Here is a 26,279-nt window from a genome sequence, read left to right as displayed (position 1 = left end):
CGCACGCAGGATTGTCAGGACCTGCCAAAAAAAAAAAACCCCGCAAGAGAGCTGCTGCGCATGTATTCCGCAGCGCTGTTCTATACAGCAGCCGCACCGCTGTCAAAGAAGCGTCCGCGGCGGTGCTGTATACAATATAGCACCGCCGCGGACGCTTCTTTGACAGCGCCGCGGCTGCTGTATAGGACAGTGCCACTATGGTGGGCACTTAGTTAGCGGAGGGGGGGTTTCTGGAGACCCAGAAACCTCTCATGCATGCGCCACTGTATCAGATCAATCAAAATAGAAACACATCAGTCTTTATTTGCTACTCAACCAAAAAAGTAATTTAGAATAAAATGTCTTATGCAGTAGAACATTCTGTATGTATGCAGGTTAGACTGGAGCTTGCAGGACTTACACCATTACACACTGTACAGCTGAATACACAAATATCAACAATATAAACCTGTTACCCCTACCCACCGCTCTCGCACATATCTCAAGTAGGGAATTCTTCATGAATATAAAAAGGGTAAACTAAACTTAATAAAAGCGTGTAAACATTACTTTAAGTTGCATCTGTAGATCCCAGCTTTAATCCATGCACAATTCATCTTGTTCCTTCCATAATCCTAGTTAACATTGGACTCCTTGTTATTCTAGGTTTCCCCACAAACTAATGCAACAACTGTTCAGCTTGTTGTATAGTAAAAGAAAAAAAAAATCACAGAAACAGAACAATATGGAGCAGTGTGTTGTAGGTACGCAGGTGTAGGCAAAAAAACTAATCTTGGAAATACCACACAGGGTTTATTAGATATGGTCAAGATGTGATAATTGTCCTGTTGCTATGATTTCTAGTATTTTATATACCATTTTTATGTTTATACAGGTCTTCATATCCTGCAAGGTGGTTCTTCACTCATCACTCTTAACTCCCTTGATGCTTCCAACCTTCTAACAAATCCAACTGTCTCAAGAATCTCTCATGACGTGGTTTTCTTGGTTACCAGTTTCCCTTCACAGGGCCATCTTTCTCTTGATGGTGCCACGCTCAACCCACACAATGCTCATTTCTTACAGTCACATCTGGAAAACAGAAGTCTGGTTTTTACCCATACAAAACCTGGCAGTATGGAGGACCGTTTCCAGTTCACGGCCCGACTATGGCCTAAATCCCAGGCTTTACCAGAACCCAATCATAATGATGGTATCTTGATCAATGAGTCCTTTAACATAACATTTACTAGTCTACCCCTGATACCTCCCATTATACATAAACCAAAGGTAAACTTACACCTGGCAGTGGGCTCATATGTTTCACTTACTCAAGATCACTTATCTTTAGGCAACTCCCTATCTTCCCCTGATAAGATCGCTTATACCATACTGGATTTACCAGTGGGCATATCAGTGGAAACAGTTGGAAGTCAAGCTATGCCAGTCTCACAATTCACACAAGACGATCTTGTCAATGCAAGGATCATCCTCCTGGCTAACTCCACTGCCGTTTCAGGTGAAATTAGATTTAATGTTACCGATGGAAAGTACACTCCTCTTCTAGGAACACTACCTGTAAAGGTGCTCCCAGTCCATCAGGCTATTCTGGAAGTCAAACAGGCATCCGGCAGGGCCAAGATTACAGTAGGAGATATATCACCGACATTGGGCAGAATAGCACATACATTTTTGTACAAAATGACAAGGAAGCCATTGTATGGCCAGGTAGTAGTTGGTCAGGAAACAAGGTCAGAGTTTCTATGGGAACAGGTAAATAAAGGTGAAGTATCCTATGAATTCACCAGTTTCTTATCCACCCAAGATGACTTTGAATTCCTTGCCATCTCCAATCAGGGTGAGGAAATTTTTGTTGAAAAAGTGACAGTAGTAGTATCAGCTATGGTGAACATAGGAGATAGGCAACAATGGCCAAGAGGATGTACTATTAAGCTAGGGGCAGATGTTGTTGATGCAGGTGGACTGGGTAAATATACAAATAGTGTCCCTCAGTTCATAGTTCTTCGCCAGCCAAGGGGAGGAAGGTTGGTGAAATTCCCTTATCAGGGTAGCAGAGGAGAGGGAACAAGCACTAATGTCTTTACACAAATGGAGCTCGATAGTGGACTTATTGGTGTGGAGTTATGGGAAGATGAGCAAGGTAGAACAGACATAAGAAGTGACCGGCTTTCACTGATGCTCAGTGCCCATCAAGTACCTCCAGCAAATGTTACTGTGAGATTTAGTACTGTACCTTACAACTCTTCCCACTCCTACAGTGCCACCCTGCTCAAAGTTGCTGGGCACTTGGAGACCACAACAAGTTTAGACCTATCCACAACGACTTTAGAATCCACAAGCATGATGTTCACAACTCACACACACTCTACAAGTCTTGGGCCAACCACTCTTTCAGCATCCGCAAGCAGCGAGTCAACAACACAGTTAGAAACCACAACAGAATTAGTTTCTACTACTGATTTAATTACTACTATAAATTGGGTACCAAGAAACTCAGCATTGACACCAATACTAGACCCTACCACATATCCAGACATATCCATCAATGCTACAAAGTCTAATACTTTGACACCAGATCTTTGGATGTCATCAGAAGCCCTAACACAGGATGTATTCTTGAACAGTTCCAGTATGAATGAATCCACTTCACCCAGTCCAGCAGAAGACACTACAGTCCTTGGTTTTATGAGTGCACATGTATACAGTATTATACTTCCTGTCTGTCTAGTATTGCTTTTAGTTGCAATTGGTCTTCTTCTTCTAGCATATTTTGTACGCAGGAAAAAGATGGGAATGCATCATGTCCAAAAAGCAGCCACTTCTGCTGCTAAGACTGAGAATGGAGCCACGGATCGGCAAACATTTCGTCCAACTGAGCCTGAAAGGGATATCCCTCTTTGTGAGGTTGGAGGACATAGAGGCAATGGTGCTGGAGGAAATAAACAAACTGGCAGCCAATACTGGGTGTGAATGCAAAAAGGCATGTTTCCTGGGTAGGCACTTAATGCGGGGGATTTCCTCCCAACAACACTCAGGATGGAGAACAAAGTGGGAGTACTGTTTCCCATATTCAGCAATCTTCTCTTCTTTTTCAAAGCAACGCAGTGTGGGCCTGTTTTAGTACATATTCAAGATGTTCAAATCTTTGTTTTCACAACTAAATCAAGCTGGACTAGACCAAGCATCATCCAGCAGGTGTACCCCAGAAACTGAACTAATTATAACGAGGACATCTTCCCTGTACCTGGACAATTTAATATGGGGCACAGTTTCATAGTTTGTTTTCCTGAGGATATATTGGAGGTACATTGGACAACATATATCATTAGGATTAGCCCTGACTGATCTGCCTCTGCAACTAAAACTATTCAGGGCTTTATGTTTAGTTGGACAGACAAACACATAGGTTGCATGTCTGCACCAGATTGACCCTGTCCACAATGCTGACCAAATATTTTTTGTACATATGTTACAGATGTATTCGGAAGGTTTATTCTTGATTTCTTCATGTGATTTCTTGTTCTTTGACACTACTACTTCATAATATGTGCCCCTGTATGCAAACTCTCAATACGTTCTGTGAATTTGCAGGTCTATAGTCACAGTTCTTAAGTTCAGGATTCTTTCCCTGTATGGCCTTTGTAACATGGGTCATACCTTTAATTTTATTGATTGAGGCAATGAACTTACATGGCACCCAAAGTAACCTTTTAAACAATGCAATCTAAAATATTATTAATTTACAGGACAAGAAGTCCAATTCAAGGATGTTACTGGCTGATCTGGGAAACTAGTATTTGCTGAGATCTATAGAAATTATGGAAAGATTTATAAAATGTGTCTCTGCTAGTCTGTTGATCAAGATTTGGTCCACATCAGATCCGACCACTTAAAACAACAAGTATCTTTCACAAGACATTCACCCCTATAGTATTATCACACTGTAGCAATTTCCCTATATACCAGCCTTGCATGTTGTTGTGCATGTGTCAGTCTCAGGTATAAATATGAGTGTAAGCTCTTCAGGTTCTCATACATTGAAATTATAAATATACTGTAAAGCTGGAAAAAAAATACCCCAGAAAGGATCACCATAATTACCTAAGACATAAGTATAGTAATATATATTGAATTGGGAGAAGCTCCAAACTACCTCAATATAAAATTTGATCATACAGACTTTCTAGAAGCCCTCCCGCAGCTCAGGAAGCTGCTAAACCCATTTTGGATAGGAAAAAAATATAGTAACGTCTCTCACCCTTTAATTGTTTTCAGGGCCCAATATTAAGGGGATATGTGTATGCTGCCAACGGTACAGGAAGATCATTTTTTTGTCATCTCAATTTCTGTATATCTGCTATTTATATGTATTGTAGACACATATAACAATACTGTCTCTGCACCTTCATCAGTCCTGTTTCCCCTTTTCATAAACAAAAATCTGTGATTTCATCAATATGCCATGTCTGTCAAATGTAATAAAATAAATTGTTAGTAATAAAGCAGAATATCACAGATAAAAGAAAGCTGAGACATAGAAGATTGAGAGGGAGTAGAGGGCACCGTTTTGTGCCTGCAGTTTCCTGGATGACCTGTAGAATTGTGTCTGTGCAAACTTCACCCAATTACTCTATATCTCAACTCAGATTCATAGTGTCCTCTCATCTTACTAATATATTTTCTCATGCAGTGTTCTCCCCAGAAAATTCTGCCGGCTGTGTGGGGGGCACTGTAATATTTTGCAATAATATTGAAAAATGTTGAAGGTTATTGCCCACACCTCCCAGGACTGGTCAGAATGGTGGTCAGTGGTCTAACATACACTGTTGGCGGTAGTGCTCACATAGAACAAGCACTAATAGGAGGAGAAATAATGGTTTATTCTATTATAACAGGACTTGATGGGCTCCAAAAGCCAGTGGCAAGTAAAACCAGCCTGGTAGAGCACTCGGGAAATAGGTGGTGGGGAGAACACCGTCATGTATCAGCCATGCCAGGGTAGGTTTGGGTTCCACTGAAGGAATCTCTGGTAACCTGAATGGCCTTTGCAATGACACTCAAACTAAACAAGATGAATGGTATATTTAAACGTACATATGAAGTATATAGTGTTCCAATGCATAGTACTCCGTTGCCCATCCCAACAAGCTGGAAATTATTAAAGGTGAAAGAATGAAGGTGATAAAACTTATAGGGGCATATTCAATTACAATTCCGGTCCACGGGATCGCGCCACGAACTTAATCCACGTTACCGCAATTAATTCGCAGCCCATAGGGTTGCGTACGAAAATCCACGTTATTGCGGTACCGTAAAACCGGCAATAACGCACACTTTCCGCCGTAACGCGCGTTACCGCGGACCGGAACCCTAATTGAATTTGCCCCATAGAGTTATTTGCTAATGAGGTTTAAAACTGCAGTAACTCACAACAACCAATCGTTAATTTACTTTGAACTGGTGCATGTTAGATAATGAAAGCAAATGTTGGTGGTTGCTATGGGTAGATGCATATTTACCCTATGTTAATAAATAACCTTCAACCAGCACTATATGGTTAACTGACTGGCAATTCTAGTAAAATGACAACTGTTCTTCACTCTCTGAGCTAAAATAAATAAGTTACATAGTTTCCTAACTGCAGAACAAAAAACAAAGTGGTGTACATCACATGTACAAATACAGATAGCAACTTTACAAAAGAAGCTGATAATTGAATGTAAGATACAGATCTTGAGCTGTTGGAAATACCAGAATCCAAGCAAGTAGAACTGCATAGCTTACTAAAGTCAACCCACAGCGACATTTTACATAATTATTTTAGGAATTATCCTTTAAGGTGTGTATTTACTATGCATTTGTAATGCAGTGCTCATTGTTACCTCCTCCAGTTGACCAACTATGATGGGATAACTAATTTTACAATTTGCATTCTTTATAACATTGGGGTAGGTGTCCATTAGTGTGCTTCCCGTCACCTGCTAATAAATAGCTCTTAGGAGACATGTTGCGTTGAGTTATTACAGAAATTTCTGCTCATGCTTCCTTGCCTCTCAGAGGCGAGCAAAAAATATTAACATAGATTTCTTAGCTTAATCAAGGCAGCGATGTTCAGGGGCACTACACTCAACTGAATCTGCCCCTTTGTGTGGCTAAAAGGATCAAAATATGTACAAACACCATTTGTTACAGCTATCTATCCCACATCTATAGCATCCACCCATCATACTGACTTATTCCACAATCAACGCCATCATCCAGTGGTAACTTGTAAGTCTGTACAGAAGCACATGCAGAAAAATAAGAGTAGACAGTAAGGACTTTTCTACAGTTCTGAAATATAAAAACTTAAATGTCACCTGTCCATAAGAAAAAAATAATTGTGTAAGTAACAAGTACGGTCACTGTTTTTACAGTTTTCAGTTAAAAATATTTGAGGGTTATGTACTAGTGCATTTTTATTCTACTAACCACTTCTCAAACATATCTGTATTTGATATCACCTGAAATATAGCATATATGTTGTGGCTCCCTGGGGTGCCGTAGCAGTCTCACTGGGGTACCCTGGCTAGGGCCGGTGATAAGCAAGGCGGGTGCAACTTGGTAATTATTTTGGCTTAGGGGTGCCTTAAAAACATTATGGATAGCCTAAGGGTGCCTCCAACTGAGAAAGTTTGGGATCCACTGGCATATACAATGTTTTCACGGCATATAATAACTGTGGGTCACCATGTATATGTTACGTGGTCACTTTATTCCCTAACACGTGTGTGTATATGGCCATATTCCAGCATTTGAATATAATTTGCAAGGATACATTGCAGACTGACAGGTTCAGCTGTGTGCGTTACATAGGACACACTCTAGGTAGATAAAGGGTACTAACCACTGCGTATGATCATATTACAGCTGTAAAAGAGCACAGATACTGAATCAATTAGGAGAGAAGTTGTACTGTGCATTTGGCCAATGTAAAAAGAAAAACATGGCATTGAAAGGGCCAGAAAACCTCCAGGGTGATATTTTTAGAAAAGACAGAAATATCCCTGTTGATGAAGGCATGTCTCACAGACAAATGAATGCACAGAAGATAGAGACCCCGTCTTATACATGAAATATATTCCTCCTCCAACAGCCTGGGAATGACCCCACAAGACAGTAGCCTTATGTGGCTTAATTATTCTACAAGGGGAGGGACTGGACAAACAAAAGACACAGACAGAGCACATAGTTCCAGATGTTGCTGTGTGCCAAGAGAAGGGGGTGGTCACATTCCACGGATACCAACATTTATAGCACACACTGCTGCTGTGAAGCACACCTTTATAAAGCATGTATATATGTACAGTCTATCTAGTTGAGCAGCAGCCTAAGACAGCATGATCTGGGGACAACAAAATGTAGGGAAATGGCAGAAAATATGAAATTATATACACATCTACACAATGGAGATCATTTGTTTAAACAGATGTGGTTCTCATCCATGGGCACGATGTTTAGTAATATTGCACAGCTTTTATATATTTGTTTCATAGACCTATGTAAAAATCCCCCGTTTATAAAACATTATTGAAATACAAAAAAAAAATCCCTGCCCCTTTTTTTCAGAATAAATGTAAAAAATATTTAGATGATTTTTTTTCACCCGATGGTATTTGCCACAGATCTAAAAAAAAGTCATTAAAAGAGCGCTAAAAGTGTCATTAAGGAGGTTGCCATATTATAAACATTACTCCCAAATTATGTAGCAAAACCATTATCTGCACTGCATCCAGGCCTGGTGACAGTAAAAAGAGCAATCCGAGCCAACGGGCATTTAGTATGTGCCACCTTATTGAAGAGGAGCCACTGTTAATCCAATCAGTTGCTGCCTACACTACAATAAAGGTTTTTAGTATATGCCAAACTTTATTAGGCAAGAGACACAACAAAACCAATCAGGTGTCCCATACACTGCACAACCCCTCAAAGCTGCTGGAATAGCTCAGATGGATTTAGACTTCCATCACCAATAGCGCTGCCTCTAAATGCAGGGGCTGGACTGGCAGCTCTGTATGGGTAATGGTGGGTTAACTAGGGGAGAGGATAATCAGCTATGCAGGCTAAAAAGTGGAACATTTGTTTCTTAAATTCACATACTATTATGGATTTGGTGGACCCCTAATCTGTAAACTGCTGGTGTACTTTTGCAATATGGAAGTGTGTTTCTTTAAATTAATTACTTTTGTAGGGTTCAGGTGAAAGTTGTTTGTGTTTTGATACAAGAGACATGTGTGTCCTTTATGTCTGTGTAAGGAATGACAACTGTGCCATTTCAGAAGTAGCCTCAGGTGGTAGAATGGTTAGGCACACCCCTGTGTGCGCTGGCAGAGTGCAGTTCATTCTGCAAGACCTTTCACAATACTCTACTACCTCACACACAATGTACCTAATATGATGCAACATCTAGTAGCCAATAATACTGCACATGTCATTTCTTGCACAGCTCAGAAAATCAAAGCCAACACCTGAAAAGTTGGTATGGGTTAAAGCAAATGTGAACACCCTGGTATTTGATAAAGCCCTAGCAGGTCAAGAATGCCTTACAAGAATACAATATCAACCTACACATGCACCTTGCAAAAGTGCCTGAGTAAAATGCTACCCCCTGAGAAAATACACTACCAGGATACAGAGAACTTTAATTTCAATATTAAAATTAAGTTGTCAACATGAACCCAATAATTATATGACCTGTGTTCTAGAGTTCTTACAATAATACAAAGGCTAAAAATTTGAATTCCACCTATTCGACTAAGTTTAAAGGAACATAGCTTTGTCAAGAACCCTCGGTATTCTGACAAACCCAAATTCGAATCTTAGATGCAGCATGTCTATCACAAAAGTATCTTGCCATGCTGCAAAAGTACATGTTTCTTAGACATGAACACAGTTCAGTTAGTAGCATTCTGATGCATGGTTCCATGTAACAATGGCACACTAGCAGCGTGCACACAAACACAAACACACACACACCATTGGCTCACAAAAGAAAACACAAGCCCCTGCAAGTAACATCTTATGTATGTTCATCGAATGTAAAAGAATATTAGCAGTTGGTGTATCTACCAACGCAAGACTTCCAGACTCATGAATGCAAGAGAATATGAAAGAAATGCTTACTACTCAATCACCACAAAGCATTAATTTACAAAAAAATATACTATGTGGATACAGTTATATTGAGTTTTGGAGCTAGCCAATATGTTTAGAGCCAGTGAACGAGTAAGTGCAAAATAATGGGTCCAAAAGAGGTAGAGAAAGAACATTGGATTTTGGATCTACAATATGGACAGTTGCAAACTATCCAACATACAATGGCTATAAAAAACTATTCAACCCTTCTGGAAGGTTTTACATTTTATTTTCTTACATCATGGAATTAAAATTTATTTGTGAATTTTTACCACTGGTCAACAGAAAATAATCTAAATGTCAAATAAAAAATAAAACCCACAAATCTAAAGCTTTCTTTAATTGCAAATAAAAACAAACATACAGACAATTTATTGCATATGTATCTACCCCTTTTTCATGGATACAACCAAATCAAATTTGGTGTCAGTTTCCTTCAGAGGTCATATAATGGAAGGTAGTCCACCTTTGCAGAATTGAAGTGTTTTGATTAATTTAAAAATAAATACAGATTTCTGTGAGAGGTCCTATAGTTGGTTAATGCATTTCCAAATAAGAGCTTCATCGTGAAGATAAAAACATGCAAAGCAAATCCGAGAAAATATTACTGAAAAGCACCAGAGACAGGATTGAAGAAGATTTCAAAGGTGTAAGATTGCCCAGAGTACTGTGAAGTCCATTATAAAGAAACGAGAGAATGTGACAGAACTATGAATTTTTCTAGAACATCTTAGAAAGGCCACAAAGGAATCTATGGAAACTCTAAAGAGTTACACTCTTCCATGGGAGAAACTTTGCATGGGACAAGATTAAGCCCCAAGTGCTTTACAAATCAGTGATTTATGGAAGGGTGGCAAAAAGAAATGTTGAAGCATGAAATCTTAGCTACAGTTTGCTAAAAAAGACCCATATACAAAGTGAAGGACATTTCCATGGTCTGCCGAAAACCAAGATTGAGCTATTTGACCTAAACGCTAGGTGCTATGTTTGGCGCAAGCCTAACACTATGCATCATCCTAAGAACACTGTCCACACCGTAAAGGATGGTGGCGGGAGCATATTGTTATGGGAATACTTGTCTGCTTCAGAGACTTTAAAACCTGTCAAAATAAAGAGCACAATATAATTTCAGCAGGACAATGATCTAGAAGAAGATAGCAAAAGTCACAGACGTGACTTAAATATCACATAAAAGTGAATATCCTGGTGTGTCCAATCAAAAGCCAGATCTCAAACCCATCGACAATCACTGAAACGATTTTAAAATTGCTGCTTGCCAACAGTCTCCATGCAACCGGATGAAACTCAAGGAATATTTCAAAGAACAATGGGCACAATTTGCGGTGTCCATATGTGCAAAGCTGGCAGAGACTCCCTCAAATATACACAGTCTTAAATGCAGCTAAAGGTGCTTCTATGTAAATAATGGTCTGACATATTGTGTGCTATTAAGAAAATGCTTTACAGATTTTTTGGATTTGACATTACAAAAATGCCAAAGGGAATACTTTTTACAGCCATTGTACATGCAGTATGCTAGCTCTTGGAAAGAGCACATCTACAGCACATGTATGCATAAGAACACACTCTACCAGCTTTGTTATTGCATATAATAGTAACATAGAAATAAATAAATTTCTGATGTATGCAAAACACTTTAGGCAAACTGTACCAAACATTTCAAAAACTGTATGGGAACAACTCAGCAAATTGACCACACAGTGTACTAACCTGGTACCTTAAGCTTGCACTCAGGTTCCTATACTGATCTCATCTTCCTGCCTCTACACAAATGATGTGTAACAATTCAGTTTTTACAGAACTGTTTGGTGCTGTGTAATGTTGTGTGGAAGTATTACTTGCCATTGCCTTGCTCTGAATGGATTACATTCCTAATGGGTGACATAACTCCCTCTAGGGCACACAGAGTGTGCGTGTATGCAAGCAAATCTATACAAACACAGAATCAGTCTCCACCCTGCTCACGGCATACACAGACGCACCCTTTAATTCTGGGGTCATTGCTTACTGAAGCCTGCAACGATGAGACTAGTTACTGAAATGTGACCCAAGCCGCTGCTGCTTAGTAACTTTAGTAGACCAAAACACTTTGCTCGATGAAGACGAGACATGGTATCCGAGTACTCTGCGTTGTCTGCTGAAGTGAAGCAGAAAAATATAATCCTTGGTCACTTATCTAAAAATGAAAATACACTAAACAAAAGGTAATGCAAAAAAAAAAAACAACACATGAATACAATATTAGAAATGTTATAACATTCAAAATGTAATTTAGTTTACAATGGAATTTAAAGTGCATCTGTAACCTATACACAGTGTAGGCAGCCATTTTACTGGCAGAACCAATATTCATGGACTGCAGTTTATTAAGTCACTAGAAATAAGTGAAGTCACAAAGGATCTCTCCGTGCCAGTAATGGGACTGTATCTTAGTGAATAGTTAGGCTGAATATTGGTTTAGTCTGTAAAATGGCGGACTCCACTGTGTGCACATAACAGGCACAATATTTATTTTACATTCTAACAAAACGTAACATCCAAGCACTTTGTCTGTGAACCCTCAGCCTCCCTGGAATTATATAATAAAGCTCCAATGTATTTGTGCTTTCATAGCGCAGCAGCACTTTGTAAACCATATACATTTACCAATATAAACACCGATTAACAATCACCGTTTTTCTCCATAACAGGATCTCCATTTGTAAACTCTTCCAATAACTCATATTTCTTCATACTTTCTACTCTGTCCCTTCCATTGTAAAAGGCACCTTGTTACGTACATGGAAGTGAAGAAAGACATGGTGACTTATCAGAACAGGTTCACTGGGCAATGCCAAAACAGCATCTGGCAAATAGTAAAGCCAACTCAAATTCCCAGCCAAACGTGATAAATCATGTCCAAGTCACAAGTTATCATACAAATGTAGAGTTTTCTCCAGTTCCTGGCTCACCCTCTGATAAAATAGAATTTGTTCCTTTAAATAATGCTGGACTGCCTGTTTAAAGTCCAGCAGCCTCCTCTGGTGAAAATGGTTAATCTCTGCTTGCAAAGCAAAACCCACTACACGGCACCTCTTCCGCATTCCATCTGCTTCTTCTTGTTCCATCTTCCCTTCATCAGTCATGCGCTGGCTGTCCTTCACCTTGGCAAATGCTCCTGAGGGAGGCAGTCACAAAGGAACAAAAAGTGAGATAGGAGGATATCATTTGTCTTCTTTTTATCAGTACTTAAATATCAACTGCAAATTCTGCCACAGTTCATATAATCAGCAGTAACTACGCAACATCACCAGCATCCAGCCCATCCTATTTCAAGATGACACTAAAACCATTATCGATGCACTCATTATTTCCAGTCTTGATTACTGTAACATTCTTCTCACCAGCCTCCCCCACTCCCACCTCGTCCCCCTTAGTTCTATACTCAATGCGGCTGCGAGACTTATCTTCCTTTCACGCTGCTCCTCCTCTGCGGCTCCTGTCTACCTTGCCTTACACTGGCTCCCTTTCCCCTACAGAATCCTCTTCAAACTCCTTACACTCACCTACAAGGCCCTCTCCAACTCCACTTCCTCATACATGTCCAACCTCCTTTCCATTAACACTCCAGCCCGTTCCCTGCGATCGGCCAAGGACTGTCGCCTCTCCTCCACTCCAATCACCTTATCCCACCCCAGAATTCAAGATTTCTCCCGGGCTGTCCCCCTCCACTGGAAAAAACCTCAGATGCTCTATCCGTCTGTCCCATAATCTGTGCACCTCCAAACAACCACTTAAAATTCATCTGTTCCTCAAAGCCTACCAGCCATCCACCTAACCATCTCCTTGCTTGTTCTCCTCACCTCCCACGTTTGCGTTCTTCTTGAGCCTGTTCCCCTCTAATGACTCCCTCCTGTGCCTGCGGTCTGTTTACCCCCCCTTTAGTATGTTCTTATGAGCAGGGCCCTCTTCCCTCCTGTCTTTACAGCTTTTCTCCTCCTCCAACTTCACTGTACTTGCTATGCTTGGAGCCCTTGGAGTCTTGGTTTATTCGTTCACTGTTCTGTTTTACCCTGTATGGTCAATTGCCTGTATAATATACAGTGCTGCAGATATTCTGTGGCGCATTATAAATAAAGGATAATACTACCACTACTAATAATAATACTAATATAGGGAAGGCCTCGGATTTATTCGTAACTTTGTAAACACCACCTAATTCTAGATTTTGAATGGAATTCAATGTGAAATATCTTTATCAGTTTAAATGTTCATCATAGCATAACTGTAGAAACAGTGTCTTAATAATGAGCAAAATAACCCAATTACTGAATATAAGTTCAGGACATACCTTTTTGTAGGTGAATGATGTCTGGAAAGTTGGACAGCAAACCTTGGTACAAGGACAGTGTATCAAGAAACCTAAATTGATCATTCTTTGGCTGCTCAGCGAACATCTCACCTACTATTTCATAGGTGCGTCCAGTATGAGAGATAGCTCCGACCAATGGCTCTGAACCATAGGGTGGGTCTAGCTGGAAGGAATGACTGAGACCTTGCAGAGCACCTCCAAGCTTCTGAAATTCCTTACGAAAGCCTCCCAAATGTTTACGTGCTAGTTCAGATACCACACTACTTAATTGAAGGACACTCTCGTCCATCTTTTTTGAAAAAGCTTTAAAGGCATCCACACGCTCTTCCACATCCTGAAGGTCCTGATGTTCGGAAGGTATCTGTAAAGTCAGCAGGAAGCTCGCACCCACCATCTCATCTTTCTCTGTACGCCTCTTGCCTGCTTTCCATTGCTTTTCATCCTGACAGGTCAAGAAATGCTCAAAACCATCATACTGTGAAAGAACAGGGTGACTGGTCATATGATCCATCCATAGGACCAACCGTCGCTTACGCTTTTGGATGAAGTCCTCTTCAAAGCGTCCTGTGGCCTGCTTCTCCGGCAAGTGGGGTATAGAAATGACAGTAAATTTGTGCAGGAGGCGGTTGTACAACCAGTCAAAATGTTTGTATCGCCGGTAAACAGGAGAGACTGTGTGGCCCGGAGTAAGCCTGAAGAATGGAATGAGTAGTAGTGAGAGACAGCAGAAAACAAATGATAATAGTTAGTAGTGATAATGACTTAAAAAAAAAAAAAAAAAAAAAAAGGAAACTATAAAGTAAATAAATTATTGCCATCTATGGCTGGAAAATATAACAATTATAACTTTATAAAGAATGCAAGATATGTAATTCACGTAAGCCACCATCAGTGTACATGGACAAAGATGTTTCTTGAGAACATAGGACACCGAGGTTGGTCATTTAAGGTCTCATGGACAGATCCAGTTTGTGGGAGAATTATACTATTTTGACAAAGATGACCTCCCAAGCTGTTGGGCAAAGTGGCCGCATGACTTCTGCAATTACCGGGGCTCATTAATCCATTCAGAAGAGGACAATATCAGTCATCTTCTGACTGGATTTAATAACATGCCTTGATGTGATCGATTTCAGTCGGAAACTTATTGTACATTTCAGTAATTTCCAGGATACACAAGCTCTGATATCAAGCCAATTGCCCAATATTGGCTGTAATATCACAGCATGTGGCCAGGACTAGCTGAAAAAGTGTTCAGAGAAACAGATGAAACATGTCGCTCAACCTGCAGAGTGACAGAAAAACAATTCTACCATTCCTTTGGAATAACACCCTCCCACACCCTTTGTTAACTCCCTGAATTGACACAGTGACCTGAAAACTATCTACAAGAAAAATGCAAAAGCAAACTGCAGACCACTGTCTATGTGACACACCCACATATAATTCTGGGCTCTACACTGAAAATGCATGCTCCCCCTAGTACAAACTGTGTAATCAACACACGTGTTCCTTGCAAAAAAGAAATCCCAACCCCCCCCCCCCCCCCCCCAACACACACACAAAAAATAAACAGTGATCAAAAAATAAACACAGATAAACATAGGGCACTATGTGCAAACATTGGTTTAAGCACTTTTCAGTGCGTACACACAGTTCTGTACATTGCTCCACACTGCACAGATTTCACTCACTATGCTAACAGATATGACATGACACACATTCCTGTTTGTACATGCTTCCTCACCTGTAAGAGATATAACTCTTAATTCCTTTGAACTTTGTTTGCTTAGTAGGTTCCTCCACAGAGCAACCAAAAGAGTTAGGACTTGATCTCCATTGTGGCCCCATGGGTCCCATCTCAATGACATGGTTTTCAGGTACTCTAGCTAGCTGGGGGACATCTCCAAGTATGAAGGCTTCCACACCTGACCTTACAAAGCTGGAGAACCTATTCAAATTCCTCCCCACCACACTTCCCCTCTTTGAACTGGCCACGCTGTCCTGACGCTCTAGATGTGGCCGTGGTCGGTGCGCATATTCAGCTCTGGGGTGATAGTGGTGCTGTGGCTGATTGTGTGGAACCCCATTTGACCCACTGGGTTCTTCTGCCACAGATTGACCATCATCCCAGTCATCCCAATCATCATCATCCTCCTCATCATCATCATAACTCCCATGATGAGTGCCATCTGTGTGGCCTGTATGGGGTGTTGGGAAGTCTACTTGGACTGAACCAGAGCGGGGTTGGTGAAGGATCTCCACATAGGATGCTGGAAAGAGCCCCGTCTGACCACGGCTGTTTGTTCCCTGAAGCCATCCATCTAGAGAAACATCACTCAAAAGACGCAGCTCCTCATTCTCTAGGATATCGATCTCTTCCTTATTTTCACTCTGGAAGCTGTATAGGGCTCGAGCTTTCAATGCCATGATGAAGAAAAATACTGCAACATGAATGGAATATGTTAGCTGCATGTTCCAGTAACATAGGTCACAATGTAACTGTTCATAAACAATTTTCAGTGCTCCTTTATGTTTAATATTGACAGATGGGTTAATTTTATATGTAGACCAAACACAAATGTATATATCTTCCCACATTGCTCCTTGTCATTTGTACGATATTGCCACTCTTAGTTTGGGTTCACAAAGACAACAGTCCCCAAAGCAGAGTTTCAGTCATGTTCAAAACTACGTGGTTTGCTTTTCTCTCTATTTTTACTAGCCAATGTTAGTTCAATGTGAGGAAGTAACAAGTTTCCCCATTTCTTGGTAGGTCAGTAGCTGCAGCCAGCCCTGGAAACTTCAACAACAAGAGTGCGTTTAATGGATTCAAACACGTGGGTGAACTATTCTGTATAATCCAACTAAATAATACGATGGACATTGGGAACGTAAAATATAATTGTCATTTGAGTCAGAATGAATTAGTTGCTTATAAGGTTTTATTAAATATTATATGGATCATTTGGTCTTTTCAGTATCTATTCAATATGTTCATCAGCTGTGTGGATGGACATCTCTGCATGCAATTCTTAGAATTTATTTTTATATTGTATCTAGTGCAAATGTACTTTTCATTGTTTGAGAAATATTCTGTCTAATAGCTTTTGTTGGGTGTGGACCTTTGTTTCCCAGAGTACATATCAGTGTAAAAGGTTGGAGTACCGTTACAGCAAGAATTACTGCAAAAACAAATATACACAGCAACATTCTCAGCGCCTGCACAGCAAGACCATAACATCCATATCCTCCACAGGACATGACAGTACAGTGGCTATAGCATTACAAATTACCACCTACAAACTTATCCATAAGGCAAAAGATATTATTATGCATGGTACTTGTCTGAAAATTGCCTTCTTCTGCATAGAATAAATTGCTCCACTAACGACTGTTACAGTTGTGCTTCTAAAGTGCTTAACTAAATCACATTTAATCTCTGCTGCAATTAGTGTTACAAAATCAGCCATTTATATCTGGACACATGAATTACAGATGCAGAACTGCAATTTACGTGCATGCCACAAATGCCTGACCTTTAACTGTGAATGTCAACTAGTTGCATTGCAGCCATGCAGACTGTGTGACTCACTATGTGCATGCCCATATTGCCAATACAAATGTAAGTGTCCTGTTTGCAAATTTCACATTTAGGGGGAAAATAAAAGTTTAATTCAGAACAATCCTTTTCTTAAGATTGAAATCCTGAACATCTGGATTAAGAACACAAGCATGAATAAATTCCTACGATTCTTTCCTTGTATTTGGCACCTAAAAGGAAGCATGATGTGTGGATTGAGCAAACAGTTGAACGTGCCAGTTTTATGCTAAAAAATAAAGTAAAAATGCACAATCCATTTAATCTGTATGTAAGCGATCTGATTGTGCACAGGAAGACATTCTATTCAACAGCTCAATGTCACTTTTGGTTTTCAACACCTGTTCTAAAGTATAGTAGAACAGCTAATAATTATTCACTATTAACAGAGTAAAGGAATACGCTCAATGATTATTGACACAGGCACAAAATTAAAAAATATATAAATGCATAAAACTAATTTCCATGCCAGAGGCATGTCATGCTCCCTACTTTTGTAATGGATGCACAAAAATATATTGGTGGTGCTATATAAATAAATGATGATATTGCTTCTGGCAATTACATCATTCAAATGATTACTAATAAATAGTGTTTTACTGTCTATGTGATTATGCTAGTTCTTTTTTCTTGGGGGAGGGGTAATTTTAGGACATTTTTATTAATAATAATAATAATAATAATAATAATAAAAAAGTAAAAAAACATAATAAAGAGTGGGGAAAAAAAGAGAAAAAGGCAAAAGGTGAGGAAAGAGCTGCAATTCAATTTAGAGTAGGAACCACTGACGAATGCTGTGGGCGAGGGGGGTGCAAGTGTAGTACAAGCCAAGATGGCTGTTTAACCTTGGAGCTCACATCACCATGTCCACGATTTATTAAATCCAAAAAAACAGGTGAGAAACACAATCATGCCACCTACAGCTGCAGAGAAAGTTGATCTAGAGATCAGCGACTACCTTGGTGGCAGGACTTGGCAGACTCAGAGACACACACAGAACAAACAGGTGGAGCTGATATTCTCATAATAACCTGTACAAAATGGTACTTTATTTGCAGGACAAATAGCATGAGCTTACAAATGTTAGGAAAATGTAGACAACCAGTCTATAAGAAATAATCAGAGTAAAAGGTATTCCAGACCAGAGGCGGAACTAGCACGCTGCGGGCCCCGCTGCAGGTAGGCGGGGAGTAGAGAACTGGGGCCCCCAAACCTTCGCATCTGCCATGCAGTGGGCCCCATTATCTCCATAGGCCCCGGAGCACTGCACCCGCTGCACCAATGGTACTTCCACCACTGTTCCTGTATATATTCAATTTGCTTATGGAATATGGACCCGACTTTCAACCAGACCAAATATGGCGACAGAACCTGGAGAAGGACAATAGTTCAAGAGATGCTTATTTCGGTATTCTGACTACTGGTTGTCAGGATCCTGTCTGGGCAGGCACTAGAAGCCATACATTGTAACTTCAGGGTGCAAAACCCCAGATTTCCTTTCCAATTATGAATAACAACGGAATTGCACTTGGTATTAAGTTCTTGTTCTCAAGCTGCAAATTAAGGTCACAGCATTGGATGACATTTCACAGACAGGATAGCAGGTGGCTCCTGGGTGGTAACAGAAAAGCCTCTCTGCCAAGAAGGCGGCTATAGAGCAGGTTGAAAATACCCAACTTCCTTTTGTGGATACCTTTGTTTTAACTTGCCTTGAGTGGGTGGAATGTGTGATATAAAAGCCTGGTTCATTTTTGGGACTCCCAATATAAATATTTTTTTTGTTTTCTTTCCCATCCATTTGTATTTTGAGTACACAATAAATGGCCTCCTCTTTTCATTCCCTTCAAGTGAAGGAAACTATCAGGTGGCACTATGCCCCTAAACCTTGTTAAGATTGTTTAAAGTTTTAGTACTATTGTTTTGTTATACTGTTTCATATCTGTGACCAATCTATTATCAGCCAGGTAGTGGAGCTTTGTAAGCACCAAGGGTTAATCAATATGATTGGGTAATCAATGTGTGAATAGTTGATGCATACTAATAATATGTTTTTTCTGTTGCATAATGTCAAGGGATTCAATTTCCCAAAGAGTAGGACCTTAGTTATGTCCTATCGCAAACATAAAGCTTAGTATATTTTATTACAGGAAATCCATCTTAGCCAAACCTCACATCCTAAATTTTTAGAGAAACTTTTCAGCTACATCCATCCAGCTTCTTCCTGGGAGAAGAAGAGCGATGTTGCCATTCTGATTTGGAGATAAATCTCTTTCATTTGCAAAGATATTTACTTATTTATTATCACCTAGATGTTTTGTAAGAAGCTGAGCTTCGTTTCTGGTCCTGATGAAGGTCACCCAGCATTTGTTTTACCAGCATTGCTATACCAAATCAATTTTTGTCCCAAGAGGAAACTAACAATTCAATCAATCCAGCACTGGAGAGAAAAAACTCACTTTGGGAATATTGGCAATAACTATATTAGCAAATGTATTGATTTAAACAATGTATACCACAATAAATATCTATCTTATATATTTAATTTATAGTATGTGTGTATAATTTTTACATGTGACCTTTGTCACTACCTCTGAAAAAGGTCACTAGAGGGCTGAAACTTTGGCACATACTGCTTATGCTCAACACTAGTGTGGATTAAACCTCACATTTAATTGAAAATCTGAGAGTATTGTTTATGTCACAGACTTTATGTTAAACATACATATGACCAAGAGACCCCTTTGTCTCCATCCTATTTTCTTTCCCCCATACCAGCTGTTTCTCTGTAGTGATTTCCCCCTGCAGTCCTCTCTATTACCTCCACTAGAGAGCGCTCCTCTCCAAGCGGGGTCATTACATTATGGAACAAGTACAAAGCTGAAAAAGAGAGGACCATGGCTCCGCATGTACCAGGAATACTGCAGTCATTAATAACCACCATATTACCTGTCATTTTTTATAATTATTGTTGTATTGCTATATCACTGGTAAATTGCCCAAACCTATTTCACTGAAAGAACAGAACATAATTCATGTGGGGAATGCTATGTATCAAATATAGATCTTAAGTGGCATTATATGTCCCAATGGGAGAGACATGCTGGTGGAAGTACAGATAAGATACAATTATACTTGCCTGCTCTATCTGAAGGTCTTGGAGTAGGTCATCTTCCCACAACCTGCCCACTAGTAAAGTGGGTGGGACGGGAGGCCTTAAGGTGGCAATTTGCGCCACAGGAGGTGTGGCCCATCACTTGCCACTTGAAAGGAGGAATGGGGCTAAATTTTGAAGACTGCAGCTTAAAGTTTATCTTTATAATTAAAGAAAATACTATTATATATCATTGGCATTTTACACTTAGTCACTTGCATAAAATCATACTTGCCAACTTTTCCTCGTTGGCTGCAGGGAGATTCCAGGGGAGGTGACGAATTGCATCATTTTGGCCCCACCACCTAGATGATTGTCACAATTTTGGCCAATTACAATTATGGGCGGGGCTAAGATGACACAATATTTGCGTCATTAAGCCCCACCCCCACCACTTATCTATTGCTGGGGCGAGAATCGGGAGATTGCCCTGCTCTCCCGGGAGGTCTCCCAGAAATGCGGGAGTCTCCCGGGTAGGCAACTATGCGTTAAAGAAAAGCAGCTAATGAATCTCCAGAGACTGAAGTGTCTTTTACATTTCTGTCTCCATTACTGAAGTCATGTTGCCTTACCTGTCAGTCTTTGATTCAATCTTGGTCTCCATGAAAATGGCCACCTCCAAAGGCATCAATACATACATAGGAAACAATTTCTGAATTGTGTCATTATGCCACAGATGGCGAAGCCAACCACGTCCTGTACTGGCTCAGCATCAGGGAGAATGCCAGACTCTTCAGGGAGTGAGGGAGATCAACCCTATTTCAGGGAGTCTTCCTGACATTCAGGGAGAGTTGGCAAGTATGCATAAAATGTGCTGTTCTGAAAGCGCAAACATTTCACTTTTGGGGATCCTTACCAGTGGGCTAATTTTACTAGACTCAATTTAAGTTTTGGATTAAAGATATAACTAGACCTAGTGATTTTCTTGCTAGATAGTCCTGTCCCTCATAGACAGCCTCATTTAGAGTTAAAAGTAAATCCAGCTAGACGGAGCGACTTTGCAAAATTATACAGAGATTTAAAATGGGAAAACAGATTTAGAGTTTGATGGATGACACATCCTTGCTCAACTCTAAATAGCAGTGTCAAAATAAAGCAGTCAAGTATTGTGTGCTGCATGCAAAAGCATGCCATTATTCTCCATACATGCAAAGTAACAATTAATTAGCACTTCTTGCAGAGCAACAAGTTTTGTCCAACTTTTATTTGGATCTGCTCCTAAAACTAAATAAGGCCCAGACTCCTTATGGTAGCTTTGACCATTTTGGGGTGGGAGCCCTCTGTATTCTTGACATTGGAACAGAGAAGATGGGATGGTGCATTCATCTCTGGGCAATCCTCAGATTCTTAATAAAAAGGTTTCATTTAATCCATGGGAAAAATGGTAATTTCTATGTAAGACCACTTGGTTTTCTGAAATTTGATCTCCGTGGGATCCAGTATTGTATGATATGTGGTGTTTACATTCTCAGCATTTCTTCTAATGTCTTTTATTTATTGTATAATGGTGCTGCCATGGTCACTAAGGTACCAGGGATATGATAAAAGTGATCAATGTCTGTATGAATGCTATCCGATGGCGATATCTCACAATGTGTACCTACTGTCTGTTTAGTCCAATAAAATATTAGTGAATGCTTACTGTGACCTTCCAAACACTTTCATTCAATAACTAAAAGGCATATAGGGCCTCCTTTAGAGAGTTAGAAGCAAAAAAAAAAAAAAAAAGGAGCAAATTTACTTCTGGACAAACCGTGTTGGCTGCAATGCAAGGGGTGCAAATGCATTTTACATGGAATATACTGGCTGCTTTTGCATGTAGCACACACATACTAGACAGCTTTATTTTTACACTGCAATTTGAGCTGAACTAGGACACACCTCAAACCACTCTACATCTGTCTGCAGTACAATATGTTTTTGCCAACGTGCAAATTTGCTCTTTTTTTTTTTTGCTCCAAAATGACGCCCATAAAATTGTTAACGATTACATAGCCCATTCCATGCCATGGAAGTTAGGGCTATTATGTTTCTCGTGTCAATGGGCCCACTTCAATTTTTCTTATTGAAGAATTTAAAATAAAAATTGTATTAAAGGGCTCTGCTCAATGTTTAACACATTTGAGTCAGGAATACTCTAGAACTCTACCCTGACATTCTGCTGCAATCCACAGAGTGAAGTTCTGCAAAGCAGGTCTCTCAGGTTGCCAGTTACTGTGTGTCTTTCCTAACATGGCAACCTGCTGCACAGTCTAGTTATTTCATATACATTATTCAGCTCAGTAATATGCAGCCTCTCACATGTACCGATACTAAATAGTTGGTTTACTTGCTCTTTATAGTTACATGTAAGAATTTATACTTCATTGTTTTTATATCAGCATAATTAAAGACTGAAAGAATTTACATATGGACAAGAACAAAAATAAAAAGAAACGAGAGGTGGTTGTGTGAAAAGAAAGTTATATAATACATACCTACAAACCCACCCACTACCTGAAGCAGCTGGCAATGCGGCTCTCTGCAGAGGCAGACTAGTTTAATCCAAAGCTCATAACAGTTTTAATGTAAATCCTAGGATGGCCGGCAATGCACTGGTGTTCCAGGGAAATAGTGTGATCATCATAGTGTATTTGTAAAGTGCCACAAAAATACCAAGTCATACAAATCTTACATAAGTATATACAAGGTTGACAAATGAGGTCCGGATGCGAGAGAACAAGGTCCCTGTTCGTGAGAACTTACAGGATCGAGCACTTTCTGGCTTTTGGGTTCACGTAAAGGGGAAAGGTTAGATAAAGGGGGATGTCCAAAAGTGACTCCTTATATTCCAAAATATATTTACTTCTCACGAAACTGCTTACTTGGTGCTCCACCATGCCTACAGCACACTCAAGTAATAAACTTCTCTCAAGCTGTTAACCTCTGGATAATCCAAATTTACAGTCCTCAAACTGAGTGAAGATATTTCTTTAAATCTAACATGAAATCATACTTCCTAGTTCACATGCACTGTTGCACCACCTCCGCCATGCCTGCATTTCCACCTGTGAGCAGCGCAATTTTACCTACTTCTCTCCATGTACATCCCTCTTAACATCACTTAGACTGGGTAACCATTTCTAATTGTCCACACACAAGCTGATCCTTGCACTTAGCCCTAGCATTCATTTCCAATTTGCCTCTATCCATCTGTTTGGCACTTGGGATGAGCTCTTAGTGTAGGTGGGAGATGACCCCATAAACAGGCCAACAATGGTCACTCGTTGATGGGCTCTATGGGTATGCCAAAAATGTCTCAAGTAATTTTGTTCAGACCACTCTTGGGCATCTCACTAGTTTAGCAATATTGGGCTACAGTTTGCCAGGATCACCAAGGATTGGCCGGCAAATTTTAGCCTGGGAAAGTCAGACTCAGCACAGCGGCCTATTAGTAACATTTTTATGGGTGAAAAAAAATACAAGTAGCCCAGTGACCCAGCTCAAGATAGCCCACTGTTGGACTGAGACAAGGGGTACTGGCAGCCCCTATATGTGACCAGATAGGAGTCCCACTGAAGATTGTTTGCATGTGCTACTATTTGCAATTTGTCAGTCTCCTATACTAGTAGGACCTGCATACATTGTGTGACATTGCTAATCAATTCATTCAATATGTAGGTGCAAGCAGTAATTAAATGTTTATTATGTTTAAATGACAAGTTATTACAGCCCTTAACATTTCTAAACCTGCTAATAGTAAATTTAATCTGTCCTGCAGCCAATCACAATGCAACATATGCATAATTACCCATTAAGCAAAATAATTAGATATTTTTCTCAGAATCTCCCTCTATTGTTATATTTTAACATTATTTATATGAATGCACACACACAATTGAGTGCATTACACACACTTAAAAACCAGAGTGAATATATTTCCAAGGACTATTAGTTACAAAAACAGGTATGACGTGAATTTCAACTCTAACACTGAGGCACTGTTTACAGGACAGATCCCAACACAAACAAAACAATACAGGAACTCACCCCAAGTGTTATCCGCCTGGAGATTCAACTCAGACTCAGCAGAGAGGCCAAATATTGTAATAATTCAGTAAAGATCCACTATATCCATAAAGACTTGACGTGGAGAATTTCCTTTCACATATCAAACCCACTTTATAAAGGACTAGAATCATCCATCATTCACCAAAGAGAAGTTAAAGAAATCAACTTTAGAATTTCCAAGGGAAATAAACTTCTCATGCAGCAGCTGGAATACGATCACGATGCACAGGAAACAAGTAAAATCCTACTTTGCTGATTACAGATAAAAAAAACCATGTCAAACTTCCCCTGTGATGTAAGGAGTCAGAACCTCAGGAATTCAGTCCTTAAAAAAAACAAAAAAAACCTATTTCCGTTTGCAGAAAACAAGACGACAGAGAAGGGACTATCCATGTGCCACCAGGATCATACGTCTTCAGTCAGCGCCCTGCCAGCCCTCCTCCATGTAGGTGTTTGGGATCCTGTGGATTCAGGGAGTTTGGAAGTTGGACAGACAGAGAGAGCTGCAGCATTTCTACATTTTCCTTCGAGTTTCACACCAGGCTGAAGGGCTGTGTTACCTTCACCCTGGAGGTGGCCTGAGGGTGTGACAAAGCCAGTCCTACAACCTGGGGGGATGGGAGATCTCTTTTTAGGATAAAAGATCTTTTAGGATCTTACTGGACCCACAACAACCCCCCTCTGCTCCTTCTTACCCCTGTGTTGTGCTAAACTCCTCCTTTTAGTCGTCCCTCCTTCCCAGAGGAGGTGCTGCTAATAGCGTCCTACAGCACTATGTTTTCACTTCTACACAATCCTTGGCTTTTTTATGACACAGATTAGCAGTAATGAAAATTATAAACCAGGTTTCAACGCTTTATATAAAAGTTATTTGTAATGACTAAAATACATATTTTGGAGTGTGGGTGAAAACTGGAATTGCCGGAACACCAGAAATGATTTGGCTCTCTGCAGCGCCCTCTGCTGCTTGGTGTCTTGAATGAAGCTTGCTGTGTTTTCTCTACCTGTGTAGTGCATTCTGTTCTGCTACACAGATATGTTGTCTGCAGACATCCATTCCAGTTGCTGAAATGAATGTACCAGTACCTTAACCATCCATTCCGATGTCTTAATATCTTAGCCATCCATTCCAACATGTCTCAATATCTTAGCCAACCATTCCGGAATGCATGTCTGAATACCTTAACCATTCATTCCAGGTGCCGGAATGGATGCCTGAGTACCTTAGTCATCCATTTCGGCTGCCAGAATTGGGCTCTAAGTATCTTAGACAACTATTCCAAGTGCCGTAATTGGGCTCAGAGTATAATATTCATCCATCCTGACTGCCGGAATAGGGCTCCGAGTACCTTAGTCATCCATTCCAGGTGCCGGAATGGATGTCTTTGTCTTGCGATTTATACACATGGTTTTGTTTATATTAATCATCCATTCTGGGTGCAGGAATGGATGATTAATGTACTTGGAACCCCATTCCAGCAACCAAAATGGATGGCTAAGGTACTCAGACTTCCATTCCGGCAGTTGGGATGGATAGTTAAGGTCCTCGGAGCACCATGCCGGCAGCCGGAATGGATGGGTAAGGTACTCAGAACCCCATTCCCAGGACCCAGAATGGATGGCTATGGAACACTGAGACCCATTCCGGCAACCGGAATAGATGGCTATGGTACTGACAGACCCATTCTGGCACTCGGAATGAATGGTTAAAGTCCTTGGAGCTCTATTCTGGCAGCCAGAATGGATGGTTAAGGTCTTTGGAGCTCTAATCCAGCAGCCTGAATGGATGGTTAAGGTCCTCGGCGCACCATTCCGGCAGACGGAATGGATGGGTAATGTACCGGCAGACCCATTCTGACAGCCGGAATGGATGGGTAAAATACTCAGAACCCCATTCCCGGGACCTAGAATGGATGGCTATGGAACACTGA

The 26,279-nt window shown here is 40.3% G+C and overlaps 2 protein-coding genes and 1 long non-coding RNA gene across 3 annotated transcripts in view; 1 reads left to right on the top strand and 2 right to left on the bottom strand.

Moving 5' to 3' along the window:
- The window catches only part of CSPG4 (chondroitin sulfate proteoglycan 4), a 98,357-nt gene extending 95,357 nt beyond the window's left edge, over positions 1-3,000 (top strand). Inside the window, exon 10 of the mRNA XM_075208267.1 lies at positions 875-3,000. Coding sequence (XP_075064368.1) covers positions 875-2,970 — 2,096 coding nt within the window. The 3' untranslated portion in view covers positions 2,971-3,000. The remainder of the gene's footprint in view (positions 1-874) is intronic.
- LOC142152055 (uncharacterized) lies at positions 284-3,326 on the bottom strand. Its single transcript, XR_012691290.1, has 2 exons — positions 3,245-3,326; positions 284-3,209 (listed from the first exon to the last, which is right to left on the bottom strand). It is a non-coding gene; the product is annotated as an uncharacterized LOC142152055 (long non-coding RNA).
- Positions 3,327-9,495: 6,169 nt separating this feature from the next.
- On the bottom strand, positions 9,496-25,080 carry SNX33 (sorting nexin 33). Its single transcript, XM_075208273.1, has 4 exons — positions 24,328-25,080; positions 15,294-15,990; positions 13,526-14,238; positions 9,496-12,352 (listed from the first exon to the last, which is right to left on the bottom strand). The coding sequence occupies exons 2-4, from the start codon at positions 15,974-15,976 to the stop codon at positions 12,099-12,101; spliced, it is 1,650 nt and encodes a 549-aa protein (XP_075064374.1). The 5' UTR covers positions 15,977-15,990; positions 24,328-25,080; the 3' UTR covers positions 9,496-12,098.
- Positions 25,081-26,279: the final 1,199 nt, after the last annotated feature.

Source organism: Mixophyes fleayi, chromosome 4 (assembly GCF_038048845.1).
Source record: "Mixophyes fleayi isolate aMixFle1 chromosome 4, aMixFle1.hap1, whole genome shotgun sequence".
Lineage (NCBI taxonomy): Eukaryota > Metazoa > Chordata > Amphibia > Anura > Limnodynastidae > Mixophyes > Mixophyes fleayi.
The sequence above is the reverse complement of the archived record's forward strand: the minus strand, read 5'-3'. Positions and strand labels throughout refer to the sequence as shown.

Coding starts and splice junctions, on each gene's coding strand:
- SNX33 (XM_075208273.1), bottom strand. CDS start 15,976: ATGGCATTGAAAGCTCGAGCCCTATACAGCTTCCAGAGTGAAAATAAG. Junction 14,239..15,293: donor AAGAGTTATATCTCTTACAG/GTGAGGAAGCAT, acceptor TCCATTCTTCAG/GCTTACTCCGGGCCACACAG. Junction 12,353..13,525: donor CATCATTCACCTACAAAAAG/GTATGTCCTGAA, acceptor TGCCTCCCTCAG/GAGCATTTGCCAAGGTGAAG.